The sequence below is a fragment of the Chiloscyllium plagiosum genome, unplaced genomic scaffold, assembly GCF_037043375.1.
Source record: "Chiloscyllium plagiosum isolate Xiang-an unplaced genomic scaffold, Cpla_swu_hap1 HiC_scaffold_23, whole genome shotgun sequence".
Classification (NCBI taxonomy): Eukaryota; Metazoa; Chordata; class Chondrichthyes; order Orectolobiformes; family Hemiscylliidae; genus Chiloscyllium; species Chiloscyllium plagiosum.
Window position 1 is genome coordinate 18,372,521 of NW_028270161.1, and position 21,889 is coordinate 18,394,409.

A 21,889-nucleotide genomic window follows, 5' to 3' on the forward strand; every position below is an offset into this window, starting at 1 on the left:
ATCTGATTTGCTTTTCAAAACAAACCAGCAGATAGCATTACATAGCTACAATAAGCAAAGAGAAGATATTAATGTACTTACTTCCTTGCGGTCCATAAAACTTGACTACAAATTCATTCAATCCACCCAGGATGGTTACTTCATGTTTGCTTTCAATACTGAAAGAAGTGTCAAGGAAAATGCCAAAACCAAAACAGAAAACTCACAGGAACTTGACTACATTAACTCGCACTTTTTTTTTTCCAGAAAGTTGATTAATACCTGGGGTTTCAAGCAAAATATTTTCGAGTCCGAATACTGCAGAACCACTGGGCACCTCAGGTGCAAAGAAAACATGCTCTTCAATGTTGAAAATTAATTAGTTTTGTCCTGAACAATACTTTGTTAAACCAGCATAACATATCCAAACAGCCTTGTTAAAAATCAAACCAAGAATAAAGAATTAAATCATACTATCTGGAATTGACCTCAACATGAGACACAACAAATATACCATGTCCAGTCAGCCATGCAAAGTCATCTGTAATATCTGGTAATTTCTCCCAAATAAGAAAACTAGCCAGCAAAATAGTCAGCCAACAGGCGGCTATAGACAGAGTCAACAGTCTCACCTTTGATTCGATTTTCGGTGGTGTACTGAGTATCAGGGTTGGGAGATTATGTTGAGGCTGTACAGGATAGTGGTTCGGCCACTTCTTGAATACAGTGCGCAATTCCTGTTTCCCTGTTATAGGAAGGACATTACGAAACTTGGAAGGGTTCAGAAAAGATTTACAAGGATGTTACCAGGATTGGAGGGCTTGAGCTAAAGGGAGAGGCTCAAGAGTTGGGCCTATTTTCTCTGGAGCATCAGAAGCTGAGGTTTATAAAATCTTGAGGGGCATGAATAGAGTGAATAGCTAAGGTCTTTTTCCTGAGGTGGGGGAGTCGAAAACTAGAGGGCATAAGTTTAAGATGAGGGGGAAAAGATTTAAAAGGGATCGAAGGGGCAACATTTTCATGCAGAGGGTGGAGTGTGTATGGAATAAGCTGTCAGAGGAAGTGGAGGAGATTGATAGAATTCCAATCTATCTGGATATGTATATGAGTAGGAAGGGTTTAAGAGAGATATGGGCCAAATGCTGGCAAATGGGACTAGATTTATTTAGGATATCTGATCAGCATGGATGAGTTGGACCAAAGGCTCTGTTTCCATGGGCTGTACAGCTCTATGATTTGATTTATTGTCATTTGTAAAATGAGTCAGTACATTAAGTATCCCAAACTGCATAAGATTCCTTGGTATGTCCTGTCCCAATGGCAAGTCAAATTCAAGAAATCGCAGCATAATGATACAATGGTGGGAGGGAGTAACTTTAGGAATCCTTAACATTGACTAAGTACATCATAACGTCTTCATGGCATCAGAGCAAACGTGTGAAGAAACCCTGTGCTGATTAACCCAGCTAATGAATCAGTTCTCTATGATCATTCTAAGATGCAATAAGGATAATAAGAACATAGAACTTGCTTGGTGTGGGTGACACGAATGCCCTTTAGAAAGAGAATAACTCAGTACTAACAAAAGCTGATTGTGTTTTGAAAATTGTAGATACCAGTCCAGGCTTGCAACAGGAGATGAAATATCTACATGACATTTCCATCAAATTATCTGTTATAGATGCATTTGCCCATAACAACAACAATAATAAAAATAATAAATACAGAAATAAACAGTAAGGGACCAATTCTGGTTCTGCTTCACGGAGGTGCCAATCTGGTGAGGTTAAAATACTAACTTACATGCATGCTGAATAATTAATGCAATATACAAAGCTGAACAATCCCATAATCAATGGATCAGATCCAAGTTCTACAATCCTGCTACATTCAGTCATGAACAATGGTGGTCAATATACATCTACCCAGACGAAATAGTTCTTTGAACATCCCATCCTCAAAGATGTGCGAAGCCCAGTATATCAATGAAGATGACAAGGCTGAAACATCTGCATCTTCAACAGATGTATCTTGTGTATGATCCATCTTAGCCTCCTCCACATGCCCTTAGGATTGCAGATACCAATTTTCAGCTGATTCAAATTACCACATATGATAAAGAAATTAGTGGAAGAACTGGATACAGCAAAAGCTATGGACTCTGACCACAGTTCAGCAAGTCCTGAGGATGCGCGTCAGAATTAGACATCTATAATTGAACTGTTATAGTACAGCTACTATACTGGCACTAGCCTGACAAGGTGAAAAATAGTCAATGCATGTCCTGTCCATTAAATGGACATATGAAACTTGGTCAATTACTGCCCCATCAGTCTATTCTCAAAGTGATGGAATCTGTCCCCTAACTGTGCTCTCAAATGGTATCGACTCAGTAACAATCTGCTCACTGATAGTCAGTTTGGGTTTTCACAAAGGCATTCAGCTTCTTACAGGTTTGGTCCAAACTTGGTCAAGTGAATTTCAGCAGCACGAGGCAGCTTGCCCTTGACATCAACTGACTAATTGGTTGAGTTTAAGGTCAGAGATCCCTAGCAAAATTGAAGTCAACAGAAATCAGAGTGAACTGTGCTGAATGAAGAGTAGAGTTCAACCAATTACCCTAAATACCTCCGCTCCTCTTCCTTCACCTAAAGGCAAAAATCAAAAGTGTGATGGAATATTCCCTGCTTACCTCATCTGCATTATTAAAACATTCACTACATTAGTGCACAGTTGCAACTGTATGTATCACATAAAAGCTGAAATACAGAAGGTTGCCTCGTTTCCTTTTAGCATTTCCAAATGCTCAACCTCCAACATCTAGAGGAAGAATGGCAGTAAGCACAAGGGATCAGGGCTTGCAAGCTCTCCTTCAAGCCACACAATATCCTGATTAGGAAGTGCATTGCTGTTCCTTCAATAGGGCTGGATCAAAAACTAGAAACTCCTATATCATGACTAGAGGTGCACCTACACAACATGGATGGCAGCAGTTCAATAAGCTCACTTTTTACTTTCTCAAGAGTAATTAGGGGCCAGCAACATATCCTGGCCTTGCGAGAACACTAATTTTGCCTAACAAATTATATATAAAGCCAATAAAACACAATCTTCTTGCTAAACTGTACCTGCTCCACCACTTAGCAACACAGTCTACTACCAACATTCAGTGTCTTTATTAGCCGTGCATTTCAGGTCATTTTTCAACAGCTGGAGACACCTCTGGCAGCTGGGGAGGGCTTGGAAATTTATGCTGCTAACAAATGCTGGAGATCACAGGTCAGACAGCATCCATGGAGAGAGCACAAGCTGACACGGAGTCTAGATGACTGTCAGATACAGATTCCAGCATATGCAGTAATTTGCTCCTACATAATGGAAAATTATGCAACAGGAAAAAGGTGGGAAGAGAAAGGAAATACAGGAGAAACTGACAATGCAAGATCTGGAGTCTTCTGAATGCACCTGAGGTATGAATTTTCAAAAAAAAAAAGCAGTTTCACAAGGCAGGTAGAGAAACAGCAAATTGAAAAGATTCGATTTTGTGAGATGACTGAAGATTCTGCCAACAACGCAGCTGAGGGGAAAGGACATAGAAAAGGGAAAATACGCCCTAGTTCCATCTCTGAAATGTGGAGGTGTCTGCAGCGTAGAACTGGAGAAGAGAAGTGGAGAAATGGGGCATGTTGGGGTTTATTAAAAGGTTTTTGAAAATAAAGCACAAAAATGAGAAGTCAATGAAGGTCAGCAGGGACAAGCACAGTCAGCAAGTTCAAAGTTAAACTGAACCATTCAACCTTACCTAGTTTTGCATTTGCTCTGAAACAGTACAGTACCATCTCACCCCTTATAACCAAGTAAATTTTAGAAACTGCCCTGGACAGCATTTGCATTGGACTAATCAAATTTGATGGTAAAAACCATATGAACTAGAGCATGAATGGCAGATAAGCAGAGGCAAGGTCAAGTAAGGCAATGTTAGATTTGGAAATAGGTAATCTTAGGCAACAGCACAACTGTGGGGTCAGATGCTCATCAGGGATCGCATGAAGCATCAAGGTTGCTCAGAGTTTGACGTGGTGTTGAGAGAATTGAAAAGAGGGATTGAGTTGGTAGAAGGAAGAGATCTTATGTTTGTGGTTAGTGGTGGAAAAAGGATGGAAAACTTTAGTTATTGGAAAACTAATTTGGGGATAAACTGGAAACAAACAAAAAAAACCATAAAAAATGACAGGTTCTGTGCGTTGACAGTAACACGCCCAGCAACAACAGTAAGCCAAATGAGGCTGCTAGTGAGACAATTAGCAACCATTTGAAGGCAATGGAAACTTACTGTTGGCAGATGGTAAAATTTGAATTAAATAAATTGACCACTGTTAAATGACTTTAAAAAATCATCTAGTTCACTTGTGTCATTTAGGGCAGGAAGCCTGCCATCCATACCTCCTCTGGTCCACAAGTGACTTCAGATGCATAGCTAAGTAACTACTCTTTAAAACAGCCGAGCAAGCCACTCTATTGTATCAAAAGCCACAAATTCTAAAGGAAGGAATGAAACCAGACCACCTGGAAACAACAGCATGTGGCAGCCTAGTCAACCACAGGTCCTCTTTATCTATAGTGCAAGAGCCATCACACAGACTAGTCAGGGAACAACCTGACATCTTTAAGGTATGATGCCATTAAGTTAGACTATATCCCAGATATCAATCACAATCCTTGGGCAGATTCTGTTCCACGAACAGAACAGACGCACCACAGCTGGCAGCATAGTGGAATGCAGTCAGGAGTTGTCCAATTAGCTCTCAACATGAACTCTGGACCCCATGAAACCTTAGGACAGCAAGTCAAACATAGGTGAAGAAATCTACTGAATACACCTAACAACCTCCCGATAAGAAATAAATCAGTGGTTGTGTTGAAAGTCATTTTGTTTAAGTACTGAGAGTGGCAAGGGAAGACAATGTACTCTGGATGGGAGACCTCCATGTCCATCACCAAGAGTAGCTCACCAGCACCACAGGCCATGGGTGGTAGAATGCAGGTAGTGAGAGAACCAACAAGATGGAAAAATCTACATGATCTCATCCTCCCCAATCGGACTGTCCCAGATACACCCATCGCTGACAGAGTGAATAAATGCACAGCCAATTCAAGGCTACCTCTGAGTCAGGCAGAGGCAGAGTGCGCATATCAGGTAATTTTGTTCGAAGTGGGAATTTAGTGAAGAAGGGAAAAATTGACGTTTCACTGCAAGTAGGAAAGTGTACAGAGTGGAGAGTTGAAAGGTAAGAAGGAAATGCTTTTTTTCCCCCCTGTACTTTTTCAGTAATTTCATTGGTTGGTAAGAATTTATTAGGGGTGGTCTTTAAGTTATTGAATTAGAAAAGCATATTACTTAAAAAGTAGCCATATTTGGATTTAACTGAAACATCAGGAGTAAGGAAAGGCAGGACCAAAGTAATAATCTAAACAGAGTAAAGTTTAAGGGAAGTAAAATTAAGACTTGAGTGCAAAGCTAGCTGAACTGGAATGTGTGGTCTGTAATATGTGGAAAGTCATGGGTCCGAGTGGTGTTCAGAATGACATGTGCAGGAAGTACTGCCAATTGCAGAAATGTGAGCTTGGGTTTCAGAGTTTGAGTGGTGGACAGAGTCACTGACATATCCATAATGTTGACTGTTACATGAGTAGCATGTTCAGAGAGGTGATCACACTGCAGCTTAAGGGCTCAAATGCAGAAGGGAAAGGGTGACTGTCAGGCAGTTCAAAAGGAAGAGGCAGGTTGAGCAGGAATCCCCTGGGATCACACTCAAATCAGTTTTATTTTGAAATCTGACAAGGATACTAGTTCCGCAAAGGGTGCAGTCATGTAAGTGTTTGTGACACAAGTGGTTTGATTATAAAGCAAAGAGAAAAGGAGGCACAATATTGATAGTTTTCCATAACTAATGAATAACCCAAGTTGTTTTTATAACTGTTGAGGTGACTCTCAGACGTTATGGTGCCTTGCTGGTTAAAGGATGTCACAGAGCAACTGCAGGATATTCTTCTGGGTGAAGGTTAACAGCCAGAAGGCATATTCCACACATTGTTACTAATAACTAAGGTAGGGAGGGAGATGTGGTCTGACTCAAAATTTAGGGAACGAGGTAGAAAATTAATAAGATTTCAAACACAATAAGCTCTAGGTCTCTCCTAATGCAGGTGCAAATGACTACCGAAATAGGAAGATACAGCAAATTAGTGCATGGGTAGAAAAACAGTGCACGATGAAGGGCTTTACATTCCGAAACTGTCTCTGGCAATTGAGTATTATTGACAGTTAGGGACCAAAAAGGGGGCTTACACATGGTCTTGGGCCATAGCTAAGGTAGTAAATTAAAACTTTGCATCTGTCTTTACCATAGGACCCAGGTCATGGCGACAGAAGGGAGCACTGACACCACTATATGGAAAATAGGGAAGATATGTTGGATAGACTGTTGGTACACAAAGATGACAAGGTACCAGGAAAACATGACAGACCTAAAGATACTCAAGGAATTCAGAGCAGAAATTGCACAGGTATTGGGAATAATTAATCAAAATCTCCCCTGGCCTCAGGGAGGTGCTAGGAATTGCAAATATCAGCCCTTTTTCAAAAAAAAGCTCACCAATTACAGACCAGCCAATTGATCTTCAGTGGTGGGAAAGCTTCTCGAAACAATTATTCACATTAAAATTAATAGTTATATGAAAAACTAGTTTAAAGTCCAGACTCCAGATGAAACAGTGGAAGTATTTCACGTCTGTCCTCCACATGCAATGTTAACACTCCATTCTCCCAGCTGGAAAAATAATTTCTTCAATGTGGGACCCACTAGCAGAAGATACTCCCCTCCACAGTGAAAATGAAAATTTTCTATTGCAATTCCTACCTGCCACAACTTGAAAATTAAATTACCACTATGTAGTACAATACAAAGGGGACATCTAAAGGAAGACAAAGTTGCAGCACAAATCATACAAGACATATTCAAAAAGTGCTCTGCTGAAGCAGCATCTCAATTATTTAATCCAATCTAGTTTGCACACATCGAAGTTTGTTTAAGCTCAGAAGCAGCTCAGAATGGAGTCGCAATCTGGATTTCTGATAGAAGAAATATCAAACAATGCACAGGTTTAGCCTACAATCATTGGAGTTTAGTAGAATCGTAAGCACCCTTATTGAAAGATACAAGTCTTAGGAGACTTGATGGGATAGATGCAGAAAGGTGGCTTTGCCTTGAGGGAAGTGTAAAATCAGAGGACGTAATTTCAGAATAAGGATTAGACATTTAAAATTGATTAGAAGAAATTTCTTCTCCGAGGAAAGGGAATATGTGGCATACTTTACCACAGAGGGTTGGAGCATCTGGATTGTTAAATAATCAGGGAATTAAGGGCTATAGGGAAAAGGCAAGAAAGTGGCATTGAAGATTATAGGGCGAATCTTAGAAACAGACCTACAACTCTGACTTAAGTTTCTTTGGCTCATTAAGTCTGTACTTGTCAAAAACAACCACCAACTATTCTAATCCCACTTTGCAGCATTTGGTCCATAGTCTTTGATGCTTGGCAATGCAAGTGCAAACCTAAATACTACTTAAATGTTGAGTGTTTCTCATTCTACTATCTTCACAGGCAGTGAGTTCCAGATTCTCACCACCCTCTAGGTGAAAACTTTTTTCCTCACACCTCTAAAAGTTCTGCCCCTTAATTTAAAATCTATGCCCTCTGGTCCGATCGCTCCATAAAGGAAAACATCTCTTCTCATCCACCTTACCCACGCCCCTGAATTTTATACATTTCAATCATGTCCCTTCTCAAGCTCCTCTGCTTCAAAAGGAGAACAACCCCAGTTTGTCCAATCTCTTGTCATAACTAAACCTCTCTAGCTCAGACAATATCCTTGTAAATCTCCTCTGCACCTTCTCTAGTGCTATTACATTCCTTTTATGGTCCTTTTCAAGACTTTAAACATTACATCTGAGGGACGACGGTATAGGAAAATACAGTCCATTCTGATATAACACGATTTTTCAGTTCTTGCATGATCTCATCTTATGAGATTCACGCAATAGCCATACCATTTAAATCAAAGGGGCCAGACTCGCATTATAGCCAATACAGGTCAAGAAAGTTCACGTTAAAGCCAATTTGCATTGAAGAAACATGCGCGTTATAGCAAAACCGACTGTACCATATTTCTCTCCTCTAATTCATCTGCCATTTGACACAGATCAACACAGAAGGACTACAGGTTCAAACAAATAAGGGTAAATAGATCGCCCTATAATCTTCAATGCCACTTTCTTGCCTTTGGAGTATAGAATATGTTCTGTTGCTTGTGGAATAGATCACTCTGAAGTGATCAGCAAATAGTTCCTTGCAGGACATCCAGGTGGAACCAGAAAATCAAATCACTGTATAGCCAGCTCAGTTTGGAGCATTACTTCTATGTCACTCTGATCCCATATTCCTGCTCTTGTACTACATTATTTTATAGTATATTTCTCTGGATTTCACATGGTTTCATAAAACCATAAGACAGAGGAGCAGAAGTAGGCCAAGTCTGCTCCATACAGATTCTGATTAAAGGTACTTTAGCACATACATCACTTTTAATAAAATCATGAGATAAAAAATTGACTTCTAAGGAATGGATTAAATATGTCTGCTTTTTCAAATGTGTATCCAATTTGAAGAACTGCAATTGCTGCCTCCAACTCTATCCTGCTATTCTCCCACTTCCACTTGTTGCTCTAAGCCTCTGTCTCAACTGGCATGGTGGCTGGGCAAGCCATGATAGAAATGGCAAAAACCTTTGGGCCTAACTACTTAATTATGATCATCATTATTTCAACAAGACAAACTGTGGTTGACAGAGCCTTAGTTAGATTGATCTTAATTTTATACCATCCCTAATGATAATATAGTTAATCCTAAAATAGTTAAGTGGATACAGTTAGCAGAACAAAGAAAAATAGAACACCGTAATAGAGCATTATCAAATATATTAGTAAACCTCATTGAAGACTTTTATTCCTGAAACAAAGTCCATTGTATTCAAATTTCAAGTTGATGTATTCCACAAGCAACAGAACATACTCCATATTGCCAGCAGAGTTTCAGTAAAGGCACAATGGTGCAATATTGTTCCATTGCATTGTGAATTGAGAAAATGATCTGATTGTGCATCTTTCAATCACTGGAGGAGCATTTTAATTTTAAGAGGTGAATTACAAGTGACAAACATCAATTAACTGGAAGTGAATCAAGAATATTGCACAATAATTACACTACAATTGCTGGTATCAATACAATAAAACATGTTACAATATTGACCCACGTCCCTTATTAATAAGAAATAGTGATTACAAAACCTAAGCTATACAAAGTAATTCAAATCAGCACAGAAATCTGAAACTACACAGTTATGTTCATACACTATAGTGTGTAGGATAATCATACATTAAATGAATGGGAAAGTGTAACAGCAGCGTACCCAAGGAAGCTATGCAACAAACTGGCAATGAGCATTCCTCACCTTATGGGAAGACTTTCCCTGACCAAGCAACTCTGGAATTAGCTTCTAATGTTGAGGTGACCTCCAGCTCCCACAGAATGCATTAGGGAAGTTTCCAGTCCAAACATAAAGGAAGGGTGCTGCAATAACAGCTGACTGATGTACTGCTTGCCTTATGGACATAGAGAGAGAGATGTGAAAGCTAGAACAGTGAATTTGACCAACGAAATACAGACCATGCATCACATTTCAGTCGCAAACTACAACTCAAATGTTCTCCCTATTCTTACCCCACCCACTGTACCTTGAGATTTCAGCATTGTACATCAGTTGATTTTGAGAAAACAATATTCTTTAAGTTTGAATTACAATAGGAAAAGATAGCACTTTAAATTAAAAGATAGTCTCCCCAGCACAAACTCTTTCCATTTTATTCAATGCTGTCAATTTGTACAGACCAGAGTTATTAATCACAAGTGAGCACAAGAAAACAAAGGTGCTATAAACAGCAATGAATAGATGGATGACGCAAAGTACAACTAAGGAATTCGATCTGTAGTTCTATATGACTTTCATCTCACTATTATTTAACTCAAACAAAACTCCACATTCCAAATTTGATTTAGAAAAAGCTGGATCGTAAAAGATTTATTTCTCCAGACACCAGACACGCTGAAGTCAAAACAAAAAGGAACAGACTATACATTGGTTTATCACCTCGCTGGCTTGAAGAATCTTACAGGCTCCAAAACCTGACTGCCAGCTTCAGGAATAACGGTGCCAAGGGTAGTCTATCCAACAGATGTGAAGAAACGAAGAAAAGGGTGACTGGACAGCATCAAGGCTCTCCCATTGCTATTAATGCTATCATTGAAGAAGTTGATCATTTCCCTATCTCAGAAGCAACATCTCCAGAGTTGATGCAGCAATCAAGATCCACTCAGGAATCATAAAGTAGCACTGGTCTTCCAGTGACTCAGGTCATTGGCACCCAACTCAATCCACACAGCCACGAAGCTGAAACTTTACATATTTATTTTAGTATCAACTTGAAACTATGCCAGAGAGACACGCAAGAGAACTATAAAGGTGTCAGAGGTATATACAAGATATAGTGACAGGCAGACAATGGATACTGGCATGACATATATTTTGCCTCCTGACATATACTTGCCAGAGCAGGAGAATGAATGGAAAAAGTTTGGGTCTGCCAAAGATGACTTGGCATTGTATACAATAGGAGGATCTTCAAGAACTTCTGTGCCTGATCTATAACCAAAAGTACCTGCTGGAAATGCATTCAAGGAGGCATCGAGCAGGTACAAGTTTGATCTTGGCATACCATCAATCTCAACTGAAATCCTGTACCCCAACGAATGTTCGCACTTTCAGACAAGTTGAGGCAAGTTAAAGAATTTATCAAAAATCAGACTTTGATCATGCAAATGTAATTTCACTGAAAGTCAACTAGAGCCATGGCCATCACTCCACTCAGCAAGCTGACCACATCTCATTTTTTTTTTTAAAACTTCTTTTGCCCGCTTTCCCCCTTCTTATTTAATCATCAGAGTCAGGTCAAGAGTACCACAAAATTCAAAGTATACACAAAATATTGAGCTCTTACATCAAATGCTAACATTAAGCATATCACAAGGGACACGTGTGAAGTAAAAAGATCACAGGCAGTGAATTTCAGGACTAGTTTTAATTATTTAAGAGGGTGATCCAGGAACTTACGTAAAAATGTATTTCCCAAATTGCTTTTTGTCTCCCTCACATTACATAGTTGTGGATGTGTTATGGAATGTATAGACTGTGACATGACACTAATATCAAATTGCACGAGACAGACTGCATGGGCAATTTCCATTCCATCACTATTTCACAGAATCATAAAATCACGACTTTGAGAAAGCAGGCCATTCAACCTATTGATTGCACACTGACCCTCCAAAGAGTATCGCACCCAGACCCACCCCCTATCCTATCCCTGTAGCCCCAGTGACCATGGTTAACCGTCCCAGCCTGCATTTCCCTGTCCATTATGGGCAATTTTGAACAGCCGATCCACCTAACCTACACATCTTCAGACAATGGAAGGAAATACCTTCAGATAAGGGGGTCAATGTGCAAACTTCACAGACAATCACCTGAGGATGGAATTGAACCTGGGTCCCTGGCTGAGAGGCAGTAACGTTAACCACTGAGTCACCATTCCAACAGTTTTTATGTCTATAAGATAGAGAAAGCAGCTCCAAGAAAGAAATTCTAAGCACCATTAAAAAGGTGAAAAAGAGTGCTGAACTGGCGTGACAAAGTACTCAGTCGTACTTATATGAACAGAAAAGAATGCACAATGACTCAATCAGGAAAGCAGAGTACATGTGCTAGGACATATGGTTAGAGAGAGGCTTAGAGTCAGAAGTCACAGTGACAAAAATTAGAAAACAAAGATCAGAAATTTCAAAACGATAAGCTGATGGAAGCAGCTTGGAGATCAGCAGGAAGTAGAAGAGGTGGTTTTTGGGGGTATATACAGCATGGATCTGAAAGAATTAGGAATTCAGCATGCACAATGACTAACACCACAAGAGTTTCAACAAGCTTTCAATGGAATATAGATAATTTAAGTGGGCAAGGTTCTGGAAAATGGAGTACAATGTGGAAAAGGGTGAAATTGTCCATTTAGCAGGAAGATTAAAAGATTACCACCTAAATGGTGACAGGTTGCAGAATTTCAAGAAAGCAAGCAAGACTGGGTCTCCTACTCCATGAATCGCCAAAGGTCGGAATGTTGCTTTGGCAAGTAATCAGGAATCGAGCAGATTATTATGGTTTATTGCAAAGGAAACAGAATGCAAGAGTGAAGAGATAAAAGCAAATTACTGCGGATACTGGAATCTGAAACCAAAAGAAAAAATGCTGGAAAATCTCAGCAGGTCTGGCAGCATCTGTAAGGAGAGAAAAGAGCCGATGTTTCGAGTCTAACTGACCCTTTGTCTTTGACAAAGGGTCAGTTAGCCTCGAAACATCAGCTTTTTTCTCTCCTTACAGATGCTGCCAGACCTGCTGAGATTTTCCAGCATTTTCTCTTTTGGGTGCAAGAGTGAAGAGGTTTGCTTCAGTTATGCAGGACGTTGGTGAGACCACATTTGGAGCATTGTGTACAGTACTGGTCACAATATTTATGGAAGGATACAAATGCATTAAAAACAGTTCAGAGAAGGTTTACTAAACTAATACAAGAAATGAGCAATTGCCTTACAGACTAGACCTGCATCCTCTGGAATTTAGAAGAATCAGTGATGACTTAACTGAAAGAAACATACAAGGTCTTCAGAGGACTTGACTGGGTGGATGTTGAAAGCATGTGCCCTCTTGTGGGAGAATCTAGAACGAAGAGTCATAGTTAAAAAAGTGGGTGCTCATTTAAAAAAGATAAAGAAACATTATTTTCTCATTGGAATTCCCTTCCTAAAAAGGCAGTGGATGCAAAATGTTGAAATATTTTTAAACAAAGGTAGATGGATTCTTGATTACCATAGGAATGAAAGATTACAGATATGCAGGAACATACAGGTTAAAAAAAAAAATCAGGTCATTTTTGATTTTATTGAATGACAAAACTGGTTCCCTGTTCATATGTTTGTAGCATCATACTAATCTGCAAAGGACTTTTTTTTTTGCCTCTCCTGAGTTTGGTATTAAATGGCAACATTTCTCAAGCATTGCGAATGGGTCCTTCATTCTGCACTGACTTTTATTAAATTCAAATACATTTACAATTTAACACAATAGCAAAATCACACTTATCTTTCCCATCAATAATTTTCTCCCTTCCCTTCTGACTCCTTGAATAGTAACTACCTGTGGTAGTTATGCATCTGCAAGCTTAGACAACAAGTGTGGGGTATACACCAGAGAACTAGAACTAGTCTTCAGTGATGCTGACATGATTTGGTGATGCCGGTGTTGGATTGGGGCGTACAAAGTTAAAAATCACCCAACACCAGGTTATAGTCCAACAGGTTTAATTGGAAGCACACTAGCTTTCAGAGCGGCTCTCCAAAAGCTAGTGTGCTTCCAATTAAACCTGTTGGACTATAACCTGGTGTTGTGATTTTTAACGTGCTGCTGATACACAGACATATGGGGCATTATCAGGACTTGGTCAATTTCCCCTCCCAAATCTAGAGTTATCCTGTTGCTAGCCATGTGAAAAGATCACTCAGCACAGACATGAGATCTTGCTAGATTAAGTTTCTCAGCTATTCACAAGAGAAATTGAGATACAGGAAGTACTCAGCTGGAGTAAAAATCTGAAATATGCTCTTCATGCTTATTTTGCACTATAGGATGCTACCTCATTGGTTCAATAAAAGTTTTTGAGAAACTTAGTTTGCAGTAAGATCAAGGCCAAATCTCGAGGGCTTCCAGAATAAAACTAAATTTGAAGGAGTTGGTTCTCAATTCCGCATTGTGCTCAGAGAGTGACTTATTAATCTCCAGTGCCAAGAGTTCTCAGGAAAAATTACATACAATAAATAGATTTAATTAGCTGAACTAGGTTTTCTTGCTCTGGAGTAACTTGAAAATGAACTACGATTCTCTCGGGTGCATCTGGCAAAGTATTGAGGTAAGAGCAGATTTCAGTATGGACACTTGTATTTCAGTTAGCATCTAAAGGCATAAACTAATGATATCAAGGAGTGAAATTATGAACTGTTCATCCATGATTAGGTTCTATATGGATGAAATAGTGGACTGCGGTGGGATATGGCAACGATGGCAAGCAGCTGACTAGTATATTTTGACTGTAGTGCAATTTTTACTGTAGATAATCAGTATCCCAGTAACAGCACTAGGTTCAGTGAATTACATGCTTTCACAATAGCACATAGCCACAAAATAAAAAAAACTGCTTCTCACACAAGCTATCATAGAGGTTTTGAAAAAAAAAAGTGTTGTTCAACTGCTACACATTTGACATCTTGTGTTTGCGTATGTTATGCCCCTTTCTTTAACCTGAAAAATATTTTTTCCACACACATCTGATTGATATTGAAGTCAACAGTCACTGCTGCCCATGGGATCATTAATGTAAATGTATCCATTATTGCAGTGGCAGCAAATTCCAACTTCCAGCTGTATGTGAAGAAGCAGACTTTTCATTTTGCTGTTACAATACTGTGTTTCTGAACCCATCTTTGTAGGCCAGTACCACTTTTAGTCAACTTATTGGCAGCAGTTGGTCAATCGTATTGTGCTCTGAACATGTTTTGAAGACTGCAATCATTATTGGTTATTCAACTTTTGGCAATATTTCCCACCAATAATCACTAAAGCCAAGATACTCAGACCATGGAGCAGTTATTATAACAAGGAAATAGACAAAAAGAGAGTAAGGAAGTGAGTTAATTTTTCTTAACTATGGAATGTGGGTGTCACTGGAAACGCTAGCACATACTTCCAAACTCTAATTGCCTTCCATGAAGTTGCGGTAAGCTGCCTTCCTGAACAACATTATTTGGGGTATAGGTAAATCTGCAGTGCTTTTGGGGATAAGGTTCTTGTGTTTTGACCTGACTGTGAAGGAACTGTAATACAGTTCCAAGGATGCTGGTGCTCCCAAGAATTTGCTTTCCTCTTCCTTCTAGATAGTACAAGTGCAGGTTTGGAAGGGGTTGTCATAGAAGCCTCGGGTGAGTTACTACAGTGCATCTTGTAGATTATATACACTGCTGCCATTGTCTTTTGGTGGTGAATGGAATGAATGTTGAAAGTGATGTCTGGGTTGTTCAGTGCTGGATGGTGTCAAGTGTTGTTGGACCTGTACTTATCCAGGCAGGTGAGGAACATTCCACCCCACCACTAAGTTGTGCCTTCTCAGTAACAAGGCACTGGGAGCCAGGAGGCTAGTTACTTAATTTCAAGTTCCTGACCTGGCCTTCTAGCCTAAATATTTACATGGCTGGGAAAAAGTGAGGACTGCAGATGCTGGACATCAGAGTCAAGTGTCTAGTGCTGGAAAAGCACAGCAGGTCAGGCAGCATCCAAGGAACAGGAGAATCAATATTTCAGGCAGAAGTTGTTCTGTTTCTGGTCAAAGTAATCCCAAGTTGTTGACATTGCGATATTAGAGATAGAAATGCAATTGAAAGTTAAGGAGCTATACGCAGATTACCCTTGTAGATGGTCAGTGCATAGCATTTGTGGCACACGTCACACCACATACACCAAGCTGAGATCGAGTTGGATATGAATGCAAGCTGTTACAAATGGTGAACATTGTGCAATTGTAAGTGAACATCCTCACTTCTGACGATAGAATGGAGGGAAGATAAAGCACTTAAAAACGGTGGGGCTCAGGACAAATCTCTGCAGTGATGTCCTAGGTCTGAGATGATTGGTCAAACCAACGACTATCTACCTTTGTGCTAGGCATGACTCCAGACAATATCTTGATTCTGTCATGATACTAAAGTAGATTTTTCCTTCTCATTGGTTCCCTCACCACTGGTTTAGATCAAGCAGCTATGACCTTTAGAACTTGATTGGTTCATTACCATGATTATTGATTTAGCCAATCATCACGACTGACATCGAAGTCTCACATCAGCGAACAATTTGTGCCCTTGTCACCCTTAATGCTTTTTTCAAGTCATGTTCAACATGGAAAAATAACGATTCAGTTAAAGGAGTACAAAAGGTACTAATTAGTAGAGGTTTTCCATGTCCACATCATGAAACTTCATGTCGTTCAAAGTCGATATTTAAAGCTTCTAAGACCAAGCTGTCCTGACTGTATGCGAATGTACCGCAAACTCTAGCAGATCTGTCCTGACAGTGAGACAGGACACAGAAGGGTGATGATTGAGGTATCTGGGTCATTATTTATAGCCATGATTTGGAGATACCGGTTTTGTGGACTGGGATGTACAAAGTTAAAAATCTCAACACCAGGTTCTAATCCAACAGGTTTATTGTAACAACACCTAACGAAGGAGCAGCGCTCTAAAAGCTAGTGCTTCCCAATAAACCTGCTGGACTATAACCTGTTGTGTGATTTTTAACATTTATCGTAAATGATTCTGTGCATATGACTAAGTCAGGCTTTTGCTTGACTCGTCTGTGGGGAAAATGCTCTTAATGATAGCACAGACCACCAAAATATTCGTAAGGAGAACTTGGCAGGATCAACATGGCTGTTTGCGTCAATGGCGAATCTGGCACCTGCGTCAATGCCAGATGATCTGTCCAGTCTCATTCCTCACTTTGGACTCTATACTAATTCGAACAACTGTGGAGCCTGCCGGGCCATTTTGGGGCACAGTAAAAAAAAAACAAACGTATTGCTGTCAGTCTGGTGTCACATACAGGCCAGACCAGGGAAGGATGGCAGATTTCCTTCCTGAAAGTCAGTGATGAACTAGATAGGATTTTATAAATAGTCAATGATCACATGGTATCAATTAGAATAGTTTAAATTCCAGACTTTTTTTAAAAAAGATTTAGATCAAATTTAACCATTCGCCATTTCTGATGCAAATCGCACAGTATTAGCTTAAATCTCAACTCAAAACACAGTATTCACTTTGACACATGGCCATCACTAATTTTTATATTTTCTATATTTATAGACATTCCAAACATAATTTCTATAAAAAACACTTTCCCAAAACAGAACTACACCCAACATTCACTAGACATTTGAGGGAACTGGCTCGAAGAGCAATAATTTGTTTCTGCTAATTTTTTTGGCCAAACCTCTCCCCATCACTTCAAACGACACAGACATGCATTATGATCAGTCAAAGTAGACAGTCACATGAAAAGCAACTCAACAGGAGTACTGGCGGGTTATTTTTATGACCTCTCCCGGAATAACCTTCTCATTCAACAATATTTTGGTTTCAACAGTGGGCAGTGTAAATTGTGCGACTTCCATATATATTTTGATATTTATTGGTAAGTTTGGTTTTCTGGTTTTGGAATCAGTAACAAGTGGGTTTCTTGGGTGTATGAAATGACTAGTTAAGTTGTTTGCTAAAGTCATGGTGATTTCTTTTAAAAACGTTGAGAAGCCTGCCTTTGGGCAGCACTATGGCTTAGTGGTTAACACTGCTGCTTCTCAGCACCAGGGGCCTGGGTTTGATTTCAGCCTTGGGCAACTGTCTGCGTGGAGTTTGCACACATTCTCCCCATGTCTGCGTGGGTTTCCTCAGGGTGCTCCAGTTTTCTCCCACAATCCAAAGAATCATGTGCAGGTTTGGTGAATTGGCCATGCTAAACTGCCCAGTGTTAGCTGCATTAGTCAGGGGTAAATACAGGGAATGGGTCTGGGTGGGTTACTCTTCGGAGGGTCGGTGTGGACTTGTTAGGCAAAAGGGCCCGTTTCCATACTTTCGGGAAACTAATCTTTAGAATGAAGAGGTTTTGTGCACTAATGAATGTGTGCTTAACTTAGATGCTTATACAACACAATAAAAAGGTAAACATTGCAGCCCCAAGGTGTTTTTTTTTTAGAAATTTCTGGAACTGTTAAGAGCAAGGGAAACACCCATAGCTCAGAGGGAAACTTTTGGATTCCAGTTTCTACTTTGAGTGAAATAATCCTGTCAAGGCCTTAGAAGAGGATGACTGTACAAACCCACATTTCTGTGACTGGAAGGATATACGGTGAATTAAGTTATTTTACAGTAAGGAACAGTGTTTATCAAAGACAAGTATAGGACAAAACTCCAGAGGTTACATAAAAGCATTACACATTTAAGTTCAGGTATCTAATAGATCCAAGAATAAGTTATCTGCAGTTCTAGTCAAAACACTCAAACATATGAAGTAATCGATACTGCTGTGAATATTGTCGAACACTGTACAATGCTTTTGGTACTGCACCAAGGATGTGTTTTTGGTTCTACATAAGTTTAACATATACAGGAGAACTTCAGGATTATGGAATAATATTTCAAAATATTTGGCTTTTTATCTAAGTATATAGCGTGGTTTAACAACAAACAAATTATGACGATAGAGAGTCATACAGCATGGAAACAGACCCTTCAGTTCGACACTCCACACCAAACATGTTCCCAAATGAACTAGTCCCACCTTCCTGTAGTTGGCCCTATCCTTCCAAATCTTTCCCATTCAATATCGTATCCAAATGTCTTTTAACTGTTTTAACTTTACCTGCCTCTACCACTTTCTCTGGCAGTTCATTCGATATTAACCACTGTTTAAGAAAAGTTGCTCCTTCTGCTCTTTTTAAATCTTTCTCCTCTCACTTTAAACATATGCCCCTAGCTTTAATTTCTCCCACCATTGGGAAAGACAACCTGCCATTCACTTTAGTTCTCTCATGATTTTATAAATCTCTATCAAGTCACTTGGAGATGGAGTTGTACAGCACAGAAACAGACCCTTCAGTCCAATTCGTCCATGTTGACCAGATATCACAATCTCATCTCGTCCGATTTGCCCACTTGGCCCATATCCCTCTAAACCCTTCCTGTTCACGTTTCCATCCAGATGGCTTTTAAACGTTGGAATTGTACCACCCTCCACCATTTCCCCTGGCAGCTCATTCTATACCTGCACCTCTGCATGAAAACATTGTCACTCAGGTCTCTCATATCTTTGCCCCCTTACGCTAACCCCACACCCTCTAGTTCTGGACGACTCCACCCCAGGGAAAAGACTTCATCTCTGTTTATCCTTTCCATGACCCTCATGATTTTAAAAACCTCTAAGGTCACTCCACAGCCTCTAAAGCTCCAGGGAAAACAGCACCAAACTATTCAGCCTTGCCCGATAGCTCAAGCCTTCCAATCCTGGCAACATCCTTATAAACCTTTTCTGAACTCTTTCAAGTTTCGCAACCTCCTTCCGATAGGAAGGAGACAGAATTGCACACAATATTCCAACAGTGGCCTAACCAACGCCCTATACAGCCACATGACCTCCCAACTCCTGTACTCAATACTCTGACCAATAAAGGAAAGCATACCAAACGCCTTCTTCACTATCCTATCTACCTGTGACTCCACTTTCAAGGAGCTATGAAGCTGCACTCCAAGGTCTCTTTGTTCAGCAACACTCCCTGGGACCTTACCATTAAGTGTATAAGTCCTGCTAAGATTTGCTTTCCCAAAATGCAGCACCTCGCATTTATCTAATATGAACTCCATCTGCCACTTCTCAGCCCATTGGCCCATTTGGTCTCGATCCTGTTGCAATCTGAGGTAACCTTCTTTGCTCTCCACTACACCTTCAATTTGGGTGTCATCTGCAAACTTACAAACTTTTCCTCTTATGCTCCCATCCAAATCATTTATAGGAATGACGAAAAGTAGAGGACCAAGCACCGATCCTTGTGGCACTCCACTGGTCACAGGGCTCCAGTCTGAAAAGCAACCCTCAACCATCACCCTCTGTCTTCTACCTTTGAGCTAATTCTGTAGCCATGTGGTTAATTTTCCCTGTATTCCATGAGTCCAAGCTTGCTAACCAGTCTCCCATGGGGAACCTGGTCAAATGCCATACCAGAAGTCCATATAGATCACATCCACCACTGTGCCTTCAATCGTCTTTGTTACTTCTTCAAAAAACTCAATCCAGTTTGAGAGACAGGATTTCCCACACAGCCAAGTTGACAATCCCTAATCAGTCCTTGCCTTTCCAAATATATGAACATCCTGTCCCTCAGGATTCCCTCCAACAACTTGCCCACCACCGACGTCAGGCTCACCAGTCTATAGTTCTCTGGTTTGCCCTTACCACTTTTTGTAAACAGTGGCACCACATTAGCCAGTCTTCCAGCACCACACCTGTGACTATCGATGATACAAATATCTCAGCAAAGGGCTCAGCAATCACTTTGCTAGCTTTCCAGAGTTCTATGGAACGCCTGATCAGGTCCTGGAGACTTAACCACTTTTATGCATTTCAAGACATCCAGCACTTCCTCCTCTTTAACACAAAGATTTTTCAAGTTGTCACCATCTATTTCCCTACAGTGTATATCTTCCATGTCCTATTCCACAGTAAACACTGATGCAAAATACTCATTTCATAGCTCCCCCACCTCCTGCGGCTCCACACAAAGGCCACCTTGCTGATCTTTGAAGGGCCCTATTCTCTCCCTAGTTACCCTTTTGTCCTCAATGTATTTTTAAAAACCCTTTGTATTCTCCTTAACCCTATTTGCAAAAACCATCTCATGTCCCCTTTTTGCCCTCCTGATATCCCTCATAAGTATATTCCTAGTGCCTTTATACTCTAAGGATTCACTTGATCGATCCTGTCTATAGCTGACATTTGCTTCCTTCTTTTTCTTAACCAAACCCTCAATTTCTTTAGTAATCCAGCATTCCCTACACCTACCAGCCTTCCCTTTCACCCTAACAGGAATATACTTTATCTGGATTCTTGTTACCTTATTTCTGAAGGCTTCCCACTTTCCAGCTGAACCTTTACCTGTGAACATCTGCCCCAATCAGCTTTTGAACGTTCTTACCTAATACCATCAAAATTAGTGGAAAAAAAATAAACTTCTGTTTTATTGGTAAAGCAAAAACTGCAGTATTGCACGCTTGCATTTCAGTGACAGATCACTTTGTTCAAGCCAAAAGAAATCAAACTAAGATCTATCAAGCCAGGTTCCCGTCTGTGCTTGGACTTGCCCAGGAACAGCAGCTAGGATCATAAAAACTAAGAGTCAGGGGAGTTTGTCTTCTGTTCTGGATAATATTTATCCCTCAATTAAACACTGTAAAAGCAGATTATCTGGTCACGATCTCATTGCTGTTTGTCAAGTCTTGCTTGCGTCTCACCTCCCAGTCACAGTTGCTTATGTACAATGCATCCCCAAATGATGGGCTTCAGATTCAGTCCCTCAGTAACAGATTCAGAGTTCATTAGAAGTAACTTGTTTTCTCAGGTTGGGTGCTCCAAGCAAGATACTAGCTTCAAAAAAGGTGCTCTTTGAAATTCTGGGCTATATGGAATTACTTAAAATTGCATTTCCTCCTCAAATCCACAAGCCTCAATGGACCACCTCCTCCAGAGTCAAAATATCTTGCAATTTTAAATCAGAAGTGCAACGATATAGCTAAGCATTAGTTTACTTTGGTAGTGGGAGTGAAATTTCTCAACCTTGAGATCGAAAAATAGTTGACAGCTTTCTGCACCTCACTCCCAACAGATTAAATTAAATGAGATAATCTTTACCCACATAGAAAGAGATCACCAGTGGGAAATTCTTAAATAATGCTCATGAGAAATAACCCAAAAGAATAGAATATTAAAGCACTGGAGAAGCAAACGAGCGTGAAAGTAGATCTTCAGCTGGGGTGTAAC

At 40.0% G+C, this 21,889-nt stretch overlaps 1 protein-coding gene across 4 annotated transcripts in view; it reads right to left on the minus strand.

Moving 5' to 3' along the window:
- The window catches only part of ube2h (ubiquitin-conjugating enzyme E2H (UBC8 homolog, yeast)), a 117,941-nt gene that overhangs the window by 61,811 nt on the left and 34,241 nt on the right, over positions 1-21,889 (minus strand). For 2 of the 4 annotated variants that reach the window (XM_087999421.1, XM_087999422.1), the window contains exon 2: positions 82-158. In XM_087999421.1, coding sequence (XP_087855547.1) covers positions 82-158 — 77 coding nt within the window. Of the gene's footprint in view, positions 1-81; positions 159-9,550; positions 9,747-21,889 lie in introns of those variants that run through there. The other 2 variants (XM_087999423.1, XM_043714009.2) reach the window with 2 other exon arrangements.